The following is a 21,719-nucleotide window of genomic DNA, read 5'->3' on the forward strand; positions in this document are numbered from 1 at the left end:
CCCATACAGGAGAACCCCTGGAGGAGAAGAGTGGGGGCAGGATTGGTGAGGCTGGCCTTAAAACTGCCCAGCAGATCAAAGTGGATAAAGAGTTCTTGGAGAAAAGGCTGTGCAGCCTGCATCTCTATATAAGGCAGTAAAATAGCCTGTCTTGGAGCTTTGTACTTCTGGAAAACTGTGGTTGAGTGCATCCATGTCCATGCCTGAGCGTGGTACTGGATTTGCTATTTCTCCAAGATGGAAGGGTTGCCAAAGTGTTCTTTGCTTTCAGAAGGTGTTTTGAAGTTCTTTGCCCTGTCATTGTGATGCTACATTCTAGCTTCAACAACTAGAAAGAGTACGATGCAAAGTATTTAATTGGCCTCATCTTTTGAAATGGAGTCTTTTTATAAAAAAAAAAAAACAGAATGCCTGCAAGGAGATACCCCAGACCTCTGGTTCAGTAAGCTTCATCAAGGGGTAAATTAGTAAGACATGAGACACATTTAAGTTTTGCACCTCTCACTAAAATGCAGATCCACAGGGTAACTAAGGTAGGCAGCTCAGTCTTGCATGAGATCTTCCAGCCAGTAGATGAATGGCCAAGCCGTTGCAGTCTAATAAAAACTTTTCACTTTTTTGTGAAAATCTCCACCGTGAACTTCCGGCTCATATTAGGTATAGAGATGAACGGTGTTTTATAACTTCTATGCTGTCGATACACTAGGCCTTTCAAATGGACAAACTCCATCTCAGCTCTAGAGTGTTAACCTTCAGCCTTTGTACAGCAGTTTTAACCTCCTACATCTGCCTGTGCACATAAAAGGCATTGTTCTCCACCCCCACCACCACCCAAGAGCTCAGAGCCAGCACAGAGCAAAACGAAAACCCCTGGAAGCAAGCCAATGCGAACTGCCGGAGTCCGAGCTGGCTTTCTTTACTCAGCAGGCAGGGGGAGAAATGACAGCGAGAAAGAGGGGAGCAACAAGGCGAAAAGGAGCCTGAGAGGAATGATCAGCTGGCGTTTAGGCATGTGCTTCTGAATTTGCTTGTGCTGGTCGATTATAGACAAAGTGAGAGAAGGCAACGGAAGTAACCATCTTTATCTGTGTAGGCTCTGCATTGCTGAGAGCAAGCATGCTGAACATTTTGCTGGAAGACCCTCAAAAATTGCTCTCCGCATGAAACCCCATGCCTCAGGGTGGTCACCTTCTTAAAAATAAATACTTTATGGGATCATTTGAACGTGAGAGTGGGTATGAAGTGCCTACAGTGATATATAAGCACGTGTGTGTGTGTGTGTGTGTGTGTGTGTGTGTGTGTGTGTGTGTGTGTGTGTGTGAGTGAGTGACAGAGAAAGGGGTGAGGGAGAGAGCGAGCGAGTGAGAGGGGAGGGGGAGAGAAGCGCAAGGACGGAGCAGCTTTGATTCCTCTCATTTTTGCTGGGTGACCACTGCACTGTCAGTGCTCTCAGGAAGAGGGGATCCCCTCTTTATCCACTGCAACCATCTCGACCGCTCTTACACAAAACATTAAGCTCCAGGGCAGTGGTCCTCGCTCACCTCCTGCTCCCTTTTTGAAGAAGCCCACGGGTGCTCTGCAATCTGCCAACCCTTCACTTTGCTGGCTGTGATGGGACCCTGCACGTGCTGACAGCCTTGAGCGCACGGACCCTACCTCTTGTCAGGAGTGCAGCGGAGTCATGTCGTCCCTCTACTCCCGGACCAAAGACCTCTCCCGTGCCAGGAAGTCTCTGTCCGACTCGCCACCTTCCTCACCTTCTCTCACCACTAGAACTTCCAGAGTAAGAGATCTGCTTCACGCCTACCTTTCCACATGTGCGCCATCAATTGGTGTCTTCATTTCTGTCACATTAATGCAATACACAGCCCTGGATCAGACAATCTGCCTTAATTACAATAAATGTTGCTGTGACTAGCTACTTAAGCTACGTGTCAAGACCTATGCTTATTTATGACTTTGAAATTTGTATATTGTTCCTTTTACAACTGGTGTATGTTGACCAGTTATCTACAGTTGAATTTTTGCTTGTGTTAAAAAAAAAAAAAACAGTAAAATTGTAATTTTATATTTGCACTATATAGTATATAAAAATTAATATTTTTACATGGATTTAAGTGTCATCAGATAGTGACGAATACGATCTGTTCCTCCTATGTATCTAAACGGTGTGTAGGGGCTAAAGAAGACATGGTATTGCAATCACTGGCGGTATTACAGTGCAGAAGGGGATATGGCCTGTTCATTAGAGGACCCTGTTCCACTACTTACTGTATAGTCACCACCAACTGCATCCAGCTACTCACAAACTAGCAACAGGATGCAACTGTATGTTCCAAGACTATAAGTTATTACACATAGTTTTGTTTTATAGTAGCTCGTGATGGCTTTTCAGCGTGGCAGGGTCACAAAGCAACATGGATTTTCCTGATTTGCGATGGCAGGAGGAGTAGATATTAAACTGAGTAGGGATTTCAGCTGTTATGATTTGTAGATTTTGTAATGTCATTATTCATTTCATCATTTCAATATCTATGAACGGCTTGCTCGGTTTTCACAAAACAGGTTCTCACACTATGGTGAAACACCCAATTTTTTGAACCAACAACAGTCTTATTTAGGTCATTGTTCTGTTCATAATAAATGTCAGTGCTTGCTGTATTTTCAGAAATTATGATACAATTAACTACAATGCATTATATGTGGTGATGAATGCAGCATAGGAATGGGCAAGTTTGTACCAGATTTTTGGGGGTAAGGGCAGTTTATTAGATTATTATTTATTTAGCTCTAATCCTAAAATGTCTTCAGGGATCTTGTCTTTAATAGCAGGTTTAACTGTTTGCTTGGTAGCGTCTTTAGTTGGGATAATGGTGTACTCCACCGGCAAAACTTCCATGACTGTCACCATGGGCTGCTTCAGAATCTCAGGTACTATCTTCCATATGGACCTGTTTAATAATTAGCAGATGCCCCGACACTGTTATGAAAGGAAACCTCCCAGTATACCGACATGAGATGTTTGTAAGCTATACCTCCTCTCTCGCAATGTAAGTTTAGGATTTCCAGGTAGACACTGGGACCCAATACAAGTGTCTTATTTTTATTTCTCTATATGATAGTGTGTGTGTGTGTGTGTGTGTGTGTGTGTGTGTGTGTGTGTGTGTGTGTGTGTATATATAAGTGTGTGTGTGTTTGTGTGTGTGTGTGTGTGTGTGTGTGTGTGTGTGTGTATATATGTATGTGTGTTATATATCGCTCCCATCTGGACTACTGCAACTCTCTTGTGTGGCCTTCCCGCTACTGCCATCAAATCTGTACAGCTGATACAGAATGCTGCTGTCCGAGTTGTTTGACTTGTCGACACGTTTGCATATATCTCCTCTACTCATTTCTCTGCACTGGCTTTCTATAGCTGAGCGGGTCAAATTTAAGACCCTGATTTTGCCTACAAATGCATCAATAGAACTGCTCCCAGCTGTTTAAAAGACTTGGTCAACCGCTCCACCCCAACCAGACCGCTTTGCCTTTCCACTTCTACCTGCTTGGTGGTCCCGTGCACGAAAGGTAAAGCATGGGGGTTCTCGGTTCTGGCTCCGTTGTGGTGGAACGACCTCCCACTCAGAACTGCTAAGACTCTGTCCACATTTAAAAAGGGTCTGAAAACTCACCTTCTAGACTCGCTTCGGCCGTGATCTCTCAAGCTCATGTATGGTGTAAATGTTCGTGCACCATAACTTTATGATCATGCCCAGATAAGCCTTTACACAGCTGCTACTCCTGTATTGTATGTAAATGCTTGCATATCTCAAAAAGTTTGTCGGAAGGTGATCAGGAATCTGAGTTTTATGCAGCTACTCTTGTGATGAACATAGATGCATTACTTAATCACGTGTCTGCAGCTGTCTCTTTCTCCTAATGCAATGCACAAATTGTATCCTTTGATATCTATTTTGCTTTGGAGAAAAGCATCTGCTAAATGAATGGTCATGGTGACCTGGAGCCTATTCCAGAAGCATTGGATGCGAGGTGGGTGGGTGGGGTACGCCCAGGAAAGCAAAGCACAGCACACCAAGCCATCGTATGGTAGCTACACACAGTCATTGACACACTAAGGGCAATTTAGTTGCACATTCACCTGGACAGCATGTCTTTGGACTGTGGGAGGAAACCAGAGCACCTGGAGGAAACCCATACAGACACAGGGAAAACATGCAAACTCCACACAGACTGAGCAGTGATTGAACACATGTTCTCTTGCACCACCAGGGTCCTGTGAGGAGGCAATGCTATTCATTCTATAGCAGTGCTACTTTATTTATTTATTTATTTATTTATTTATTTATTTATTTTAAAGAAAAACAAACCCTAAAATAGCTTCTCTTGATCAGCTGCATGTCTTACCCATTTTTGGGCTCACCCTATAAAAACTTTAATTGTGCAAGTCATCTGACATTTGTAACCTAGCCAGTAAAGGGCTGACACTTGATTCACATTACCAGCCAAAGATATTTCTTGAATTTAGCTTTTGTGAAAACACAAACCCTTAAGGGACTGAATAACAGAACAATTTTGTTTACTCAGATGCCTACCTTAGTTTCTGAGTTTGTCCACTAGAATTACTTTTGACCATTTAAGTTGTGTAGCAATAGGGATACAATTAAAAATGCCTTTTATGGATATGTTGAAAATAAATATGCATGTTTTGTTTTACCAAATATTGAACCTCTGGGGGTTCAAAGTAGGACTGAAGTGTTCATTGCAACCTTTGCTTTCTGTTTTGTCTCTGAAGTGTTAAGAATAATAGTAGTCAGTGACAAGTCAAATTGAGCTTTGGGGAATCCATGTAGTTCATATTGATCTGTCAAAGATAAGCCATGATGACAGTGAGCAGAGGTCAGATAAGTGATTATTAGTAAGCAGGGGTCTGATGTGTAGTAATTTCTGGCTGTAGCAGGCACACATTTGATTTATACTAGGTTTTGACTTCAGCAGCCAGAGGTTTGAAGGGTAATGTGCTGTGATTGCAGAAAGTTGAGGTTAATGAATAATATGGATAATAATAATATGATGGAAGTTTTAATCTAAGAACACTTAGAGGTTTAATTTCATAATTAAACATAATTTGGAAAAAGTCTGAACCTAGCAGTAAGAATCTGTAATTAGTGAAATAATGTGGTAAAAATGTGACATCAGGTACATATGTGTGGCTGTGGTACATCTAGGCAAAGCAGATGGAATAGTGTTTAGAACCACCACCTTGTGATCTAAGAACATGGGTTTGAATCGATACTCTTGCTGCAGTATGCTGGATCAAGGTACGTACGTAAAGCAAAGATGAGGATGCGGATACGTGGAGGAAGGCATCCTGCCGAAACGCATCCGTGAAATTGAAAAAAGTATCCATTTACGATAAGCTTGTGTGTGCTATCCCATCTTTAGGATTTGTGTACGCCAAGGGGTTGTGAGCACCAAAGCCCATAATGATATTTTTAGAGCATTTTCTGTTTTTGAATATTTAACCTTCCCAGAAAAAAAAAAAATCACCCAGGTGTATAAAAGTGTTTTACTACGTATAAGTAGCTTAGGAATACAAACCTAACTTGATGGGTTTGGACAAATGACTAAATGAAAAAATAACAGAAATAAAAGGAAAAAAAATGATAGTGGTCTTTCAAGTAGCGTGAAATAGCAGGGTGTTTTTACTGGATGTGGTTCCAGTCTGTACCTTTTACAGTTTAGAAGGTGCTGCAGTGGGCCAGCTTGTCATGCAATGGAGTATTTTAAGATACTTCACTGCTTGCAAAGAGCTCACTGAGGGTTTTCTGTTATCACAGTGGTAAAATGACCTTGTTATAGACAAGGCTTAAATTATTATTTTGAACATTTTTTTTGTTTTGTTTTGTTTTGTTATTGCACTAACTGTGGTTTCCAAATCCTTTGCTTTGCTGATTATGTGATTGTTTACCATTAATCATCCACATTTCCTGATTACTCAGCCAATTTCCTTTGGTGGTCTATCTCGTAATCGCATGCTTGTCTGTGATTGGTCGTCCACTTATGCTAATTTAATGATTTATTTCCACTTGTCATCTGCTTTTACTAATCATGGGGTTGTTTACCTATTGATCAACCATTTTAATCATTCTTTTCAACTGCTTGTGATATTTTCTTATTAGGGTTGTGGGCTCACGGTTCTACGCTGAGTATATATCTTCTCTTCTGTTTCAGTTATTCTAGGCCTACATCTTTTTCCCTCCTTCAATAAATACAGGCGCCCTCAGCATGCCTGTAAAAGTAACACGTTTACAACAGCGTTTCTCTGACCTGCTATTGACAGGAACTTTGCAGACCAAGTTGTTTTCACTCCACTTGCTTGCCAAGGGGCAGCTGGAGTTCTTGTAGGGCAAGTGTGTGTGTGTGTGTGTGTGTGTGTGTGTGTGTGTGTGTGTGTGGTTTTTTTTTTTTTTTTTTTTTTTTTTTCTTTTTTTTTTTCTCCCCCCCCCCCCCCCCCCTTTTCTCCTCCTCTCTCATCTTTGAGGCTCGGAATACCTGCTTTATAATTTTTTGCTCCATCGCACATCCATTTAATCCCTTCGCTGCTTTTTCTTATTTATGTGACTTAAGCACTTGCGTGTGCCTGCACTTTGCTACGTTAATACCAGATGTTTTGCAGTTGTGGGTATTTCAATGTCCTTTTTTTCCACGATAAGGGGTCACAGCAGTTTAGGACGACGTGTGCTTACAAAGGGCTTTGAGGAATTAGAGTGGCTGCAAAACAGAGCCGTAAGAAGCAAAGAATTTGCAGAGGCTGGAGGAGCACGGAGAGCAGACAGGTGGCGGGAGGCCTTCCTGCTGGTTATCGCTCCCAAACTTAGTGTAGTTGCACAGGAGGGCTGGCGACACACTGACAATGAAATTCTGGGAAAGCCCCAGAATAGGTTCCCACGTTTTATTTTTATTTTTCATATAGAATCGCTGTTCCTCCGTCTTGTGCGCTTCTAAAGTTGAGCCGAGGGACAGTTTCCATGACGCAGGAGTCGCCTTCTTAAAGAAAACTATTGAGCAGATATTTTTAGTTCGGAAAGAGGCGAGCGTATGCCTTTTCCTGCAAAAGGGAAGATTCGCTAGATTTAAACACAATGTCAACAAACAGGGCAGTTAATCTGCACTGCATCCTGTTTTATCACTGTTTTATGTCCTGCTGAGGACAGCAGCTGACAAGACCCTCTTGACTGTGCGGGCTGAAGTTCGTACCGAGAGGAGCCCTGTCGCCAAGAGCCATACAGAAAAATGTCAAAGTTCCTCATTAACGTAGGATGTTTACTTTATGGGGCGAGGTGGAATTCGGGGTACAGGACACAATGTGAGAGGACCAAGTAAAGAGCCAAACACTCGGTGCACGAGGGAGGCTGCAGAGGCTTTTATGGTTATGTTTATCGTCCACCATTCCGCCGGCTGATACTCATAGTTTCCACTGGAGAGCTGGCAGGAAGGCCAGTCCTCTCCTGTGTGCGGGTGTGTGTGTGCGCGCGCGCGCGTGCGCTGGGAGGATCAGGTGGGAAGGGGGCTAGAAAAACATGCCTCTCCAGAGCCTATTTCCAGTGTTTGCTCAGCCTCTGAAGTTTAGAAGTTGGTCTGATGCTGCGATGCTGTGAAAGTCTGAGGTCAGAGGGCCTGGGATGTCATTAGCAAGAATGTGAGCTTTTCCCAGCTGCCTGTGAGCACCTAACAAGGGGAAAGTAAATAATCACCTCATTATGATGCCTCCGTACGAGAATTAGCCTAGGCATAAACCATCTCGGAGCTTGTCCACAACACATGAATAACCGCCCCCCCTCCTCCTGGGCTCTGCCTCCATCTATCCAGCACCGTGTTATTTTTACTCCTCCGGAATGCAGGGCTGGGCTGTTCTCAAGGCCTTACACGGTTTCCTGAGCCCATAGTGAAACGGTGGACCAGAGAGGCACTGAAGTCACATGGAGGAACATCAGCTTTGACTAGATCCTTTGGCTTGCTGTCAGCTCTCAAATCTACCCTCCTCCTCCCCCATTTGCTTCCCCCGTGACTGCATTCTCTTTGCAAATTTATGATTTCTCCTGTGTCGAAGATAGCGAAGATGAATATGCGTTATGCTGTCAGTGCTCTCATCTCTCCGGTAATCTGCAGTAGTTTAGAGTTATTACGTGGGCTCTGGAAAATATTGCTGAAGAACAAATGTTATCATAAAAGTTCACTGTGACCCGGCTTGGAAAAGTGATTTCTGAAAAACATGCTGCGTGGATGTGGAAGAAATCCTGTGCTGCTTAGAAGTGATCCAGTACCAAAAGACTGGAGATGACACTAAGCTTTGAGGTATCTGAAGAATATGCATTTGAGTCATTAAAGAAAATATTTCAAGTTCTGTACCATATGAAGATGATCATGGGATGGCAGGGGGATGTGGAAATCAAAGGTGGAGGTCGAAAGGTGGATGCAAAGAATGGAGAGTTATAAGACGACACTACCAAACGCTTCAATACTTTGCAGTGCAATGGTATGGTTTTCCCCAAGCGGTGCTGATGAATTACTGCCAGTGACGGCAGTCAGGGTTGGACTATAGGACCCTATCTAGACTTCATGTTCCTGCAGCTACATGGAGTAAAGAGACCACCCCGGGAGGGTCTTGTCTCCACGCAGATAGGCAGGCAGTCAAGCAGCTGTGTGTAAATATTTGTAAAGGATCTGCTTTCTGAGTACTTTCTGAAGCTTTTGGCTGCTAACCCCAGTCCCGTAACGCCACTAGCCTGCCCTTTCAATCCCACTCTGAGCTGCACGGTTAGGGAAGACTCTTGAGTTAACTTGAATGTCAGCGAGCTGACTGCCTTGCATGTGAAGAATGTCCATTGGACACTGAATTAGATGAGGACAGACCTGAAAATATACTACAGCAGAGACATAGGGTTGGGGAAGGGGAGGGGAGTCCAAACTCGTATGGTTGCAGTGGTTGTCCAAGCTTTCATATCAGTTAATGACTATATAATATCAATTATCCCATACAGACTTCTGCTGTTGAAGTGGCTGCATTATTTTGCTTTTATTTATTTGACAGTGAACTGCAAAATGCTTTGTGTTCTGTGTTCAATTTTTTTTTTTAAATTCCTGAATTCAGAACTGCTTACATCCCTCCAGTGATTTCTTTTTTTAAAATTTTCACTTATTTACGATTTAAAAAAAAATAAACATTTTTTGTGAGAAAAATATAAGCATCATGATCCTCTGAGTACCCAGAAGTCTCGGTGAAACAGGTAGCCCTTTCCTTCTGCTGTGGACTTCATATTTTCGTACATGTTAACCTGTAGCACTCGTGATTATGCTGAAATTAACAGCTACATCGGCACAGCTGTACGAAGAAGCTGATGGGTTTTGAAATTAACCATCCTGTGAGATGTTGGGCTTTCCCGTTTTGGGTGCATGGTGGTGGGTGGGAGCAGCAGCAGAATACCTCTATCTGTTATAGCTGCCACTCTCTACATGACAGTGGTGTCTTATGTCAGTCTGGGGCACTCGGTGCGTCGCTAAATACAGCATCTGTAGCAATCCTAAAATGCTGAGGTTACAGGAAATTTTTAAAGTGTTTCCAAGTGAATTCTGCAGCAAGGTGTAAAATTCATATATAGGATACAACAAGCATTTTCTGTCAATGAAAAGTTGAATTTATATACTTATACCATTAAATAAATTTAAAATGTATGTTAAATAGACAATAATGGGGAGAAAATGGTGCAGGTTCTTTCAGAATTGTTTACACATTGCAGAGAGTGACTGTTGTGGCTCATTTAGTTATTCATTGGAAAGGATTACAAAGCCAGTACAAACAGCATGGAGTCCATAATTTTACTGTGAGAATGACTATTTACACATGGAGTACATTCCAGACAGTTGTCAATCTATCTTTTTACGGGGTGCCTCAACAACTTCATCCCAAGATCAGACCATATGAGGTGCTACATGATTCGTGTAAAAGTTCTGCATCTGCCTCCTGTGGCTCTTATGGAAGGGTTGCAAGAAAACCTCTCCAAAAAATACATTGCAGGATGAATTACATTTGAAAAATTGAATGAAGCACATGTTTTTTGGGACACTGCCCTCAGAACAGATGGGGTGTTTCCATAATGTGCAATGCCATATTTGGCAAACGTGAAACACCACAAACCACCACAGGGACCTCACACCAACCATAAAGCATGGTTGTTGGGGTTTGTGATTTGGACCACATACATGCGACATACATCAAAATCATTGAGTCCACCACAATTTCTATATTATACAGTATATCTCTTTATTGTAGAGGAAAATAAGACCACCTGTGTGACAGCTACAATTTGGAGTGAATGGGGTTAATGCAGTTTAACAACCCAAAGCCCACCAGTAGTCTATATCTCAAGATAAACAACTTGCAAGAAAGGAATTAGGGTTTTGAAGGGACCATGTCATAGTCCAGAACTGTTGAGATGTTGTGGAAGGACCTTTAAAGGCTGTATGTTAACAAATGGCCTCAGATGTTGAAGCAGTTGTACAGGGAGGCTTGAGAATTCTTCCCTGACAATGAAATAGACATAACATTCACCACATGCTTCCCCCCAACCAACTTGCAATGTTAAGCTACCAACAGTCATTTACTGATTTGTACAGCTGGGTAATTTTTCTCAACCAATTTAGGATAAGTACTTTGCTCAGTGGTACTACAGCTGGAATAGCGATTCAAACCTGCAACCTGTGGGTCTAAAGGCAGCAGATTGAACCACTATGCTACCAGCTGCTCCCATGATCTCTGTTATGTTGACACATAAACCAAGGTAATATCTACGTTTAGGAATTATGGAGTACTAAATGAAATATATAATTGTTTTAAAATATATGATGGACTTGGAAAATAGGATTACTTTCTTTTTCACATCATTGTAACGACAGTTACGTCTTATCTTGGATTTCGGTGCTCTTATGACATGAAATTAATATCTAGAGACAAGTATCTGCTTGTTTTGTTTCTGACGGTCACAAAGTTGTGCCAGGAGTTTTCTTCCCTTTTTGGTGATTTTTTTTTTTTTTTTTAAATTTATTTATTTATTTTTTTTAATGGTCTGTGTGTGTATCTGTCAGTTTTGCTCTTCTCCTTTTTGGAGCTGATGTGACACTGTTGGGTTTAACCCCCAGCTACCCTGCTGCCAGTAAGAAAACTCTCACAATTTTGTCCCCCATAGGGGGTGCCAGCATAATGGGATGGTTAAGAACAATCCTTAAAGATATTAGAGATGCTGATTCAAACTGAAGGGTCTCTAATGCTGGGAACAAAAGACCCAGAGAACACATTCTCTCTATGGAACAACTTCTACCCCTGGAGTGGGACAGCTTTTTGGCACCCGAGGCTTGCCCACGTGCACCGGTTCAACCCAGCTGGGTAGTACGACAGGTCGGATGTCAGTGACAAGGGGCCAAGAACCTGATGAGCCCTGACAGATCTAGGACGCAGTTCACGCTAGAAGATCTTTCGTGTTTTCAGAGAGCGCATGAGAGCCAGAATCACAGGGAAGGAACCAAGCTGCAATGCAGACATGCTGATATCTCATGCAGTACTCCATAAACACCCATAACGCCTACATCGCCTAATCCGTTTGTCAGGTGTGTACATTATGTGCACTATATTTAACCTGACAGCTAAACTCTTCTCGAATGCGTAGACATAACAATTCCCAACCTTTGTATTTCATGGCTCACTTAAATTTACAGTTGAGATTATATTGACTTAAGCAAACAATCTTGAAGGGACAGTACATTCCTATAAAAGGATGTATTTTTCAGTGTTCAGACACTTTGGCAACAGTTCATCGAAGCTCATTATTATCACTGGGTGCAAGGGATTCCTGCTATGTGGATCTCAAAGCTGTACTGTTATGAGAGGCAGCTTTTCTCCATAAAGATGATGTGAATGGCAAAATTGAGTGACATGGAAGTATAAGCCTTCTGTACCCTGCAGAGACACTGGCCTGGAATCAATATGTGTGTGGTGGGGTGGGTTTTGTCACTGTTAGGTCTGTATGAATGTTGCGGATCTTATGCTGAACTGTATATGGTCTCCAGAGCATGGTTGGAAAACTGATGTAGCGCCTAAAGGACTCAACCAGCACCCAAAAAAGTTGATGCTTTGTCTGAAACTCTCAAGAGGGAATATGTGAGAGTCAAGTGAAGGGCTGGAGAATCCATATCAGTCACTGAACTGGGGGAAAAAAGTAAAAATTGCTTTCTAGAACTATCCGGGTTACTTTGAAACTGTGAATGAACCATAGCTAGAGACTATGAGATGGAGGGAAAAAGTACATAGCTGAATTAAGCCAATGGGCCCAATAAAAGGGCTTTTCTGTGTTTTGGGATGCTATTAAAAACACCCAGCTAACCCTTCATCGGTACAGCTGGAGTCAGAGCTAAAGAGGGACTTGCTCAGCTATTCTCAGGCAGTGCAGCTGAGGCCCAGAGTCATTTCCTGGTCACCTGTAGGCCAGCCCTCTCCTCTGTTGCTCAATATTACTATGCCCAATCAAAGTCATGGGCTCCCAAGCTTTCGAAACCCCCTGAGAGTAACAGCAACTTGTTAAAACTAGTTTGGCCACTCGAGGCAGCACTACAAGCCATTTGCTGCCTGCACATCAGTGTCTGGCTGAATTTTTGGTTTACCACATAAATTTAGTTTTACCAGTTTCCCTGGGGAAAAATATTTAAACCAGAATAGCCAATAAATTCTCTCTGCTTAAACAAGCCTTCATATTTTACACTGCCAGTTTTATTTTACCATATGCTGTGGATTACCAGGCAATTTGTATTTCAGTGTAATACTAGGTGAACTGTTTATAAATAATGTTTGTGTGATCTGTCATTTCTCTTTTTATTTACAGCATGACAGAGCATCTAGGTGAGTGCGTTCTCTCTGTGTTGTTTCGTTCTGGAATGAACTTTGTCCTTGCATGAGCATATAAATTCTTTAGAACTGTTATATTCTTGTTACATTCTTTTCTTGGGGTGGTGGGTAAGTAGGTAGTGTAGTGATGGAAACATTTATGTGATATGATACCAGTTCAAACTCTGGGGTACTTTTGAGGAACTTCTTCTGTGAAGTGGACATGGATTGTAATCTGAATGTTGCCAGTTCATGATCCATAACTGCTGTAGTTCACGTGAGCTCAAGCTGAAGTACTTTACTCTCAATTTCTTGAGTAAAATATCCACCTTTCTAAATGGGTAGAACTGCATCTTTCTGAGAAGTGTCAGAGCTCAGGTGTCAATAATCATTACTATTATTTATTCATTTACCTGACACTTTTCTTCATGATAATTTGCAGTCTTAGGTTTTGCATATTAAAGTACTTAGTGATTTGCACAGTTAAGCAGCTGCATAATTTTTACTGTATTCAGGGTAGGTACCTAGCACATCTGAACCCGTGTCCTTTGAGTAAGATTCACGTTCGGTATTATCTGCAGCATCATTACCGTTGGTAATTAACGCCAAATAGAAAGCTGTGTATGATAGCGTGTCCTGCCCATATTATTTTTATAGAACGTTAGGCTGATGTGCTATACATCGTGACAGATGGCAAATGTGACTTTAAAATGCTCCAATCTGGTTCCTCCCATTTGCCCACCAGGTTGGATTCTGGGTCTGGGTCCAGTTCCACAGAAAGTGCTGCAGACCGAGTGCTTGGCCGCACCGGTTCTTACACACGTCGAGAAAACCGTCTAGCATCCCTCAGCAAGACAGATGACGAAGGCAGCTCAAAGGAGTACAAGAAGGTAAACTGCCAGTTGTCCCTCAGTCACATCTCCAAAAAAGGTTTCAGAGGGATGAAAGGACCCGAATTCCCCAGTGCCCCCATCTCAATTTTCCCATCGCTCCAAATCCCTTAAGGATTATAATAAATGGAAAGGCACTTAAATGGAGTCCCTAGTTCAGATCACATGCAAAACCTCCAATTCTGCTAATTCGCATGCAAAAAGAAATTATTTGAAGGCTTCTGGTGTGATTGGAGTTGAGCAAAGTACACAGTGCAGATTGGACAAGCCAGAGCAAGGCTCATAGTAACACATGGAACATAGGGTCATCAGCTCTGCTCTGATTTGCTGAGGTTTCCCTTCCTGGGACCCTCTTCCTGCCTCTCTGGAGCCTAACTTCTTTTTAAAATGCTTTCTGCAGATGTATGAGGATGCTCTGGCTGAGAATGAGAAGCTGAAGTCTCGGTTGGAGGACAGCAAGCAGGAGTTGGCCAAGATTCGCATGCAGCTGGAGAAAGTCACACAGGTGCCCTCCAGTCCACCAGGCACAGTTTACTTTGCATTACTATGCATACTATCTGTTCTTTGGCTTCTTCCCCTACCACCAGTCCAAACCCGACAGCCTCCTCAGAAATGCACACGCAACATTTCCCCTACCCATCTTCCCCATCATCCACTAACAATGACATAATCCTGCCTTCAGAGCCAGGAGAGTCACTGGAGGACAGATGTTTACTTCATATGAGATAGTTATTGCGAGGAAACATACTGCAGTGGATCAGAATGGTGGAAGTCTTTAGCAGAAGCGGTTTACTGTATTATTTGTCCTAACTGTTCTGTCTTCTGTTTCAGAAACATGACAGGATATCAGAAAGATCCAGCGTGCTTGAGACGGAGAAGAGGGTACCTATCATTTATTATCACTTGGTTATTATCTGGGTTAAACTCTGGAGGTTTGTTCACTTTGTAAACTGCAGGTTTTCTTCAGGTCTCCTGGAGCATGTTACCACATGCCTTTTGGGTGCTTCCACTGCTGGCTGCTGTGGCACTCTTCTTGATCTCTTAATTGTTTTGGTGTTACCCCTCACTTGTCCCATTTGGATGTGCACCATGTTCTCTTCCTTTCATCCGCACCCTTCACCTCCCACTTTTTCTTCCTCATCAGGATGTGTGCCAGCTGACTCTGTGAATGTAGCTGCATTCCTTTAGCCCTCGCTTCAAGGCTGCCTTTTCCCAGTAGCACGGAGCATTACATTTGTTCATTTAGCTGACACTTTTTCTCCAAAACAATTTGCAATTGTTTATCCATTTATAGCATGCTGAGCAGTTTAGGGTAAGTACCTTTTTCATGGGTACTACAGCAGCTGGTAAGAGTTGAACCAGCAACCTTCAGATCCGAAGGGAGCACCTCTAACCACTTTGCTACCAGCTAAGCACAAAAGAACGTCATCTTTGAATGTCTGGTGTCTTTGTCCGCTTGGCTCAAGTCTTGCCCTCCTTCCTTTCTGAAGGAGAAACGGATCCTGGAGAAAAAAGTCTCTGCCATGGAGGAAGAACTCAAGGTAAGTTCCAATTAAATTTAACAAGCACCTCCAACGGGGTTGGAGCGACTCCACAGAGTTCACTGCACACAGGCCATGCATGTCTCGCCTCGCCGCTCCGGTCTCCATAGAAGGCATTCGGCAGTGCCGAACAGCTGCAGCATAGAATGACCTATTTCCAGTACGCTTCGTCCCAGCGCTAAGACGGGTGGTGTGTGAGGATGTTGTTTTCGTCATGGAGGACTGAATAATGAGGGTAACATAAACAAACACTGAGAAAGGACACCCAGCATAAATATACACATTATTGGCTACTCGTTTATATATGTGTTCATTTAGCTGACACTTTTCTTCCAAGCAGCTCAAAATGTTAAGGTACTTATGATTTATACATTTAAACAGCTGGCCTTTTTTTTTTTTAAAAAAAAAAAAAAAAAAAAAAAAAAAATTTTTTGAAATTTTTAACCAGAACAATTTAGGGTAAGTACCTTATTTAGGGGTACTACAGCAGGAGGTGGGATTTGAACCTGTATCCCCTGAGGGTTGCTAGGTTTTAACCACCATGCTACCACTTTGATATGCTTTGTTATGGAAGATAAAAGTATTATAGGGTAATTTTTATTTTGGTGTGACTAATTATGCCCCTTCCCCAAAAAAAAATCTTTCTTATGCAGAAAGGATTTCATTTGTTTCACTGTAGAACCCTTGCTGTGTGGTTCTGTGGGGGGGTGCTGACCCCATGTTGTTACCGTTGCTTCAGCAGGAAGGCCCAGTGAGGTTTCGATGCGGCTATCAGCCCTGAGGGCGGGGCAGGCTGACACTGGGGTGGGGGGACCTGGTGAGTGGTTGACTTTGCGTGGGTGATGGATCGGGGGGCATTAGTGTATGCATGCACCCACCCCTCTTGACAGGACCCACTGTCACGTGACTGGCCTGCTGCACGCTATAGCAATCACCCAACACCCACACTTTAACTAGTGGCCCCCACCCTCCACTGAGTTCTTGTTTGATATATGTCACCAAGCGGCTCTTTGAGGTTATAATTTAAAACCTTTAGCTTTCAGCACTTCTGATTTGTCATACAAACAGTAATGGACAGAGAGTTTCTGAAACTGTATTAAAAAAAAAAATCAGTAAACAGTGAGTTGCCTTATCTTTTATGAAGAAGAGAATGCTGGAGCAAGAAAAAGTTAATATCATCAAGTCTGTTTCCATGGTGATGCTGACAGGGAAAAAGGTGCCTAATTGCAGGACCGCACGTTCCTTCTTCTGGCCTCTGCCTCCCCATTGCTCCTCCTTTATATTTTTTCTGTGAGAAACTTCCTAGGGTGCATTGCTTGGAGTTGGGTCCAGAATCGGTGCTGATGCCTGACTGGAAAAATCATGGGAGTGGGGACTGGAAGATGAGGTGTCATAATATTATTATCATTAAGTTTCAAGTTTACTCTCATAGATACAAGTACCATGTACATGTATCATAAAAATCTTCCTGAATGCTTCTCCACAGACTATGGAGAAAGACAATAGAAATACTGCACAAACAAGACAATGACAATGACAGTGAGTAGTGCAATAGCAATAAATAGTGGCAACAGTAGTAACAGTAATGCCAGTTGACAGTCAGAGAACTCAATGAGAATAAGAATGCTTAAAGTCACAGTGTAATTTACCAGTGTGCTTGGGTGGAGCAGTCCAACTCTAGTTAGAAAAGGTGGCACATTGGTTAGTGTTGTATAGTCTTACAGCAGTGGGGTAGAAGCTGTTCCTGTACCTAGCTGTGCGGGTTCAAATAGACCTGAGCCATTTTGCAGATGGCAGGGAAGAGAAAAGTGCCCGTGCTGGGTGACTATGATCTTTCATGATGCGCATTGTCTTTCTGAAGCAGCGTGTGGTGTAGGTGTCCTGGACTGCTGATAGCTGTGTGCTGATGATTTCCTGAGCTGTTTTGACCACCCTCTGTAGGGCTTTCTTGTCCTGTATGGAGCAGCTGCCACCCCAGGATGTAATACACCCTGTGAGGACGGACTCCGCAGCACACCTGTAGAAAGTGGTGAGGGCTGTAGTGGACATCCTGGCTTTCTTCGGACGCCTGAGGAAGTGGAGGCGTTGGTGGGCCTTTTTGATGGTTGATGCTGTGTGCTCAGTCCGTGTGAGTTTGGCAGTGAGGGTGACCCTGAGGAATCTGAAGCTGTTGACCCTCTCTACCATGTCCCCTCCTGTGTAGATGGGTGCATGAGCCATCTCTTGTTTCCTGAAGTCAATCACCAGCTCCTTAGTTTTACTGACATTGAGAGACAGGTTGTTGTTCTGGCACCACTCTGCCAGGAGCCTCACTTCCTCTCTGTAGACAGTCTCATATATAATAATAATAATTAATAAAATATTATTTGCCAATGCCCACTTGTACAGATGGACATGTACTGTGTGATCAATTACAGTTGGCTACTTGTCTCCTGTAAAGGCACATTTTGAAGGTGTTGAACTTTGAGTGATATGCTTTTCAACAGAATGGACTGAGCCCCCCTATACCCCCATCCTTCATGATCAGCCAATAATCCCATACATTAGTTGTCTTTTTGCCTGACTTCTGCTTCTGTTCAGAATCAATAAGATGGCATGAGTATCCAGACTTCATATACATACACACGCAGTGCAGGCATCTCAGCTATAACAGAGCAGATACAATAAAAATAATAGAAATAATCAGGCTTATGGGAAAAAATAACTTGGGGCAGACTACTCAAAACTGAATGTCCAACCAAAGCTTTATCAAATTTAATAATTATTTTATTAGGAATTCAACATGTATTTTATATTTTTATTAAAGACTTATTAGAGTAAATTTCAGTATTTACCCTGGATGGGGAGGGGGAGTAAAGATGGCTTGAAGGTTGAAGAGGAAGGTCTTAGAGCTACTGACTTTTGAAGACTATGCCAGAGGGTCATCGTGCTCAGAAGTTTCAGGTTAGCGGAGAAGGTGCAGACTAGAGATGAAAAGTGGAGTCAGTACCAGTTGTGCAGAGGTTTTAGTCAATTTGCATTTCGGAAACCCACCTACAGAGATTACTATAGTATTACTGCTTTCCTCTTTAACACGCCCTCCCAAGCAATTTGGTTTGGTATGTGATAGAAGTGACAGTTAGGTGTTACTTCCATGCTTTCCATACCCCCCCGCCCCCTTTTTTTTTGGTTCTCAAACCTATGGTGAGGTCAAATGTTGGACCACACTCCCCCTAGGAGGTTCATCACAAGGAAGGCACCCTGCTGCAGGGGAACATTACCACAGTAAAAGAGGCTACACAAAAAAAGCTGTACACCTTGCAGGCCTCCGATCAAGCACTCACATTTTGCACAGTTATCCAGGCATTTAAACAGCTTAGAATTTTACAGTTTATTTAAACCCATTAGTAGAGGCGGAAAGAGGATTATTGAATAAATTCCTCTTAAATTCCCTTCTCAAACAAACAGCTCAGGGAACCTCCTGGGATCTAAACCTCTAAAAACCTTGAACCTGCTCTTCCACACCTTTACTGCCATGCCACCTGTTGTGCACCTGTGGTGTGTTTTCTATGTAAATTGTCACCAATGTTCCATCGTGAATGTATCTAAAAGTTGACCAAAGCCAGTGTAAGATTATTGAATCCCACCTCCCTTCAGTTTTCCTGAGATTTTCACAGTGAGCTCAGATTAGTTTAACACATCAGCATTATGACCTTTGAGAGGGCTGATGAGATTTTTTTTTCTGCCAAGTGAATTGAATTTTTTTCCTTGTATGTGTATTTCTTCAGATTGTATTGATTAGAATTAGAGCATTTTTTTGTTTTGCTTATATGATGGCAACTGCATTATAAAATCTGGTGTCATAAATATGACACTGGGTTATGATTTTTTTTTTTTTTCCTCTACTGTGAAATGGACAGTGAATATTTATTTTTTTAGAATCTTTTCAAAAATAAATGTTGAATATGTTCAAATAATTAAAAAAAAAAATGTGTTAGTGGTTTAATAAAATGAAACACGACTGAGCTTGTACACTCGCCTGCCGCACCTCCCTTTCCTCCCACGCTGGGAATGCTGTGCTGTAGGCCATTCTGCCTGCTGGTTTATGTCTCAGCTTTGCTGCCTCTTTATCTGCCAGTCTTTTTCTCATCTTCTGTGTGGGCTTTGTGGATGGCTTTGTGTGTCATCTAAGTCCTACCTGGTGTGTGTGTGTGTGTGTGTTTGTGCGTGCTCTGCACTCTTCCCTCCTGCCCCCTCTACAGGCCCTACCCCAGCTTGCCCAGTTGCAGGCTTTGCGGCGGAGAAACCAGTGCCTCCTGGTGGAGAACCGGGCCATGGTGCGGGTCCTCTCCCGGTTGTCTGCGGCGGCAGCGGCGGCCTCCCTGCCTGAGACAGAGGACCTCTGAACCCCACGCCTATCCCCCCCGTCCCCCCCGCTCCTCTTTCCATCCTACTTCTTCCTCCTGACCCACTTGGTCCTCCTTCAGCTGTCTCCTTCCTGCTGCACTGCTCCCAGGCAGGTCTCTATCACTCACCCCCCCCCCCCCCCCCATCCATTCCTGCACAGTGATGCCCCCCACTCCCCACTTATTCTTGAATATGTCTCATTTACTGTAATCCTCAGATGTGTCACACAGTAACGACCATGTAGGCACCCCATGCTCGTTCCAGCTGAAGGGCCCAGTTCTCTCGCATGAACAGAAGAAAGCAGAACCAGGCTTTTCAGTGAACTGTGGAGGACCTTTGGCACCAATCTCCAATTTACCAGAAACATCACATTTTTCTGATTAGTTGCTGTAATTGTGTGTGTGTGTGTGTGTGTGTGTGTGTGTGTGTGTGTGTGTGTGAGAGAGAGAGAGAGAGAATATAACAGGGTTAGGTGGTTTGGATCGTCCTCCTAAAGCTGAAATGCAGTTTGGAGCCAAACCTTGATGATGAGGAAATGGACAGGGGCAGTGCAATATCCTGGACCAGACCACAGCCGTGGGGTACTGGTTCGAAATCATAAACGATGTGGGGAGAAATGGATAGTATTTATGATTTCTGTGTATGTTGAACATTGGTATAGAAAGTGACCTCCGTCATGTTTCATCATAGGGCCCTTCTTCACTCTTTCAAATGCAAAGCACTTTGTTGGTGTGAAAAATACAAGCAAAACATTAACAGTACAAGAAACAGATTATTCATGTATTTCTTTTTAAAAAATTAAGATATCATTGCCTCGTCCCCTGCACGTCTCCACGGTGTGCTCTTGTCACCTTTCCATTATCGGTTCCTTTCAACCGACACCTACCACTGAGTGCTCTGGAGCGTAGCCTGAATGTTTCCTGACTGTTTTTGAATTTTGACTGGTGTAACCAAGGTAAAAGGATGCATCCAGTCATTAAAAACTGTTAGCATGGACCGGTCATATTTTTGAGAAGTTCACTGTTTTGTGGAAATGGCTCATGTTTTGCATGATAAGCATATCATTTCAGGGCTGCATGTTCCTGCACTTGAAGAACAAGGAATCAATTAGGGAATGAATGAATGATTGATTGATTGATTCATTCATTCATTCATTCATTGAGTTTCTACAGTTTCTTGCATTTATCTGATGACCCCACCCCTTGCTTTATCCATCCCTTGTAGGTACTAACAGAGCTCAAATCGGACAACCAGAGGCTGAAGGATGAGAATGGAGCCTTGATCAGAGTCATCAGCAAGCTGTCCAAGTGAAAGAGGAACCCAGAGCATGACAAACGTCACTCCTCATCCCCCATCACGCGCACAATGCCTCCAACCAAGGTTCCTCCTCATCCGTTTCCGTGCACCTCCCACAGTTACCTGCATCATGCCTTCACCCGTATGAGTGGGCAGTGGAACGAGGGGGATGTACAAGAACTGAACGCTGGACCTTAGGATGACATCCTTTGCTGGAAGGAGTGGAGATTCCACTTTTGCCCTCCTGTCTGAGTTGAGACACCTTCAGTTTATTTGCTTAATGCCAAAGATGCACATATGCAGCCTGCACGCATGCACATGCATGCTTTTCTGTGTGTGATGCTACATTTAATTTATGCAACTCCTTGAAGACATACTTGCACAGCAGGGTATGTCCTATGGTAGAACCATCCCCCCTTTTTCTTGTGCACTTGCTCTGCCTGATGCAGCAAAGCCTATGCCGTGTCTTCTTCACTCAACACCTCTTGATACACTTGATGTACTATAATGGGGATTGTGTAATATGCACACTATAAAGGGCTCCCTTTTGTGACATGGGAACATTTTATTTTTATATATTTTTTTGGTTGAAACCATGTCATAGCCTGTTTGCACAGTGTCCACTACAGGACACGTCAAGTAAATATATCACAAGAAGGTACCACAGCACTTGTC

At 43.0% G+C, this 21,719-nt stretch overlaps 1 protein-coding gene across 4 annotated transcripts; it reads left to right on the top strand.

The window, feature by feature from the left end:
• The first annotated feature begins 1,350 nt into the window (after positions 1 to 1,350).
• LOC114909186 (protein phosphatase 1 regulatory subunit 12B-like) lies at positions 1,351 to 21,455 on the top strand. 4 transcript variants are annotated; one of them, XM_029246496.1, is made up of 8 exons: positions 1,353 to 1,783; positions 12,930 to 12,946; positions 13,677 to 13,821; positions 14,222 to 14,326; positions 14,653 to 14,703; positions 15,312 to 15,362; positions 16,102 to 16,179; positions 20,973 to 21,049. In XM_029246496.1, exons 1-7 carry the CDS (start codon positions 1,682 to 1,684, stop codon positions 16,141 to 16,143), a joined length of 513 nt encoding a protein of 170 aa, XP_029102329.1. In that variant the 5' UTR covers positions 1,353 to 1,681; the 3' UTR covers positions 16,144 to 16,179; positions 20,973 to 21,049. The 4 variants fall into 4 exon arrangements, with proteins under 4 accessions (XP_029102327.1, XP_029102329.1, XP_029102330.1 ...); XM_029246497.1 differs by having other exon boundaries at positions 16,105 to 16,179; XM_029246494.1 differs by lacking the exons at positions 16,102 to 16,179; positions 20,973 to 21,049 and adding an exon at positions 19,604 to 19,767 and having other exon boundaries at positions 1,351 to 1,783.
• Positions 21,456 to 21,719: the final 264 nt, after the last annotated feature.

The sequence above is a fragment of the Scleropages formosus genome, chromosome 19, assembly GCF_900964775.1.
Source record: "Scleropages formosus chromosome 19, fSclFor1.1, whole genome shotgun sequence".
Lineage (NCBI taxonomy): Eukaryota > Metazoa > Chordata > Actinopteri > Osteoglossiformes > Osteoglossidae > Scleropages > Scleropages formosus.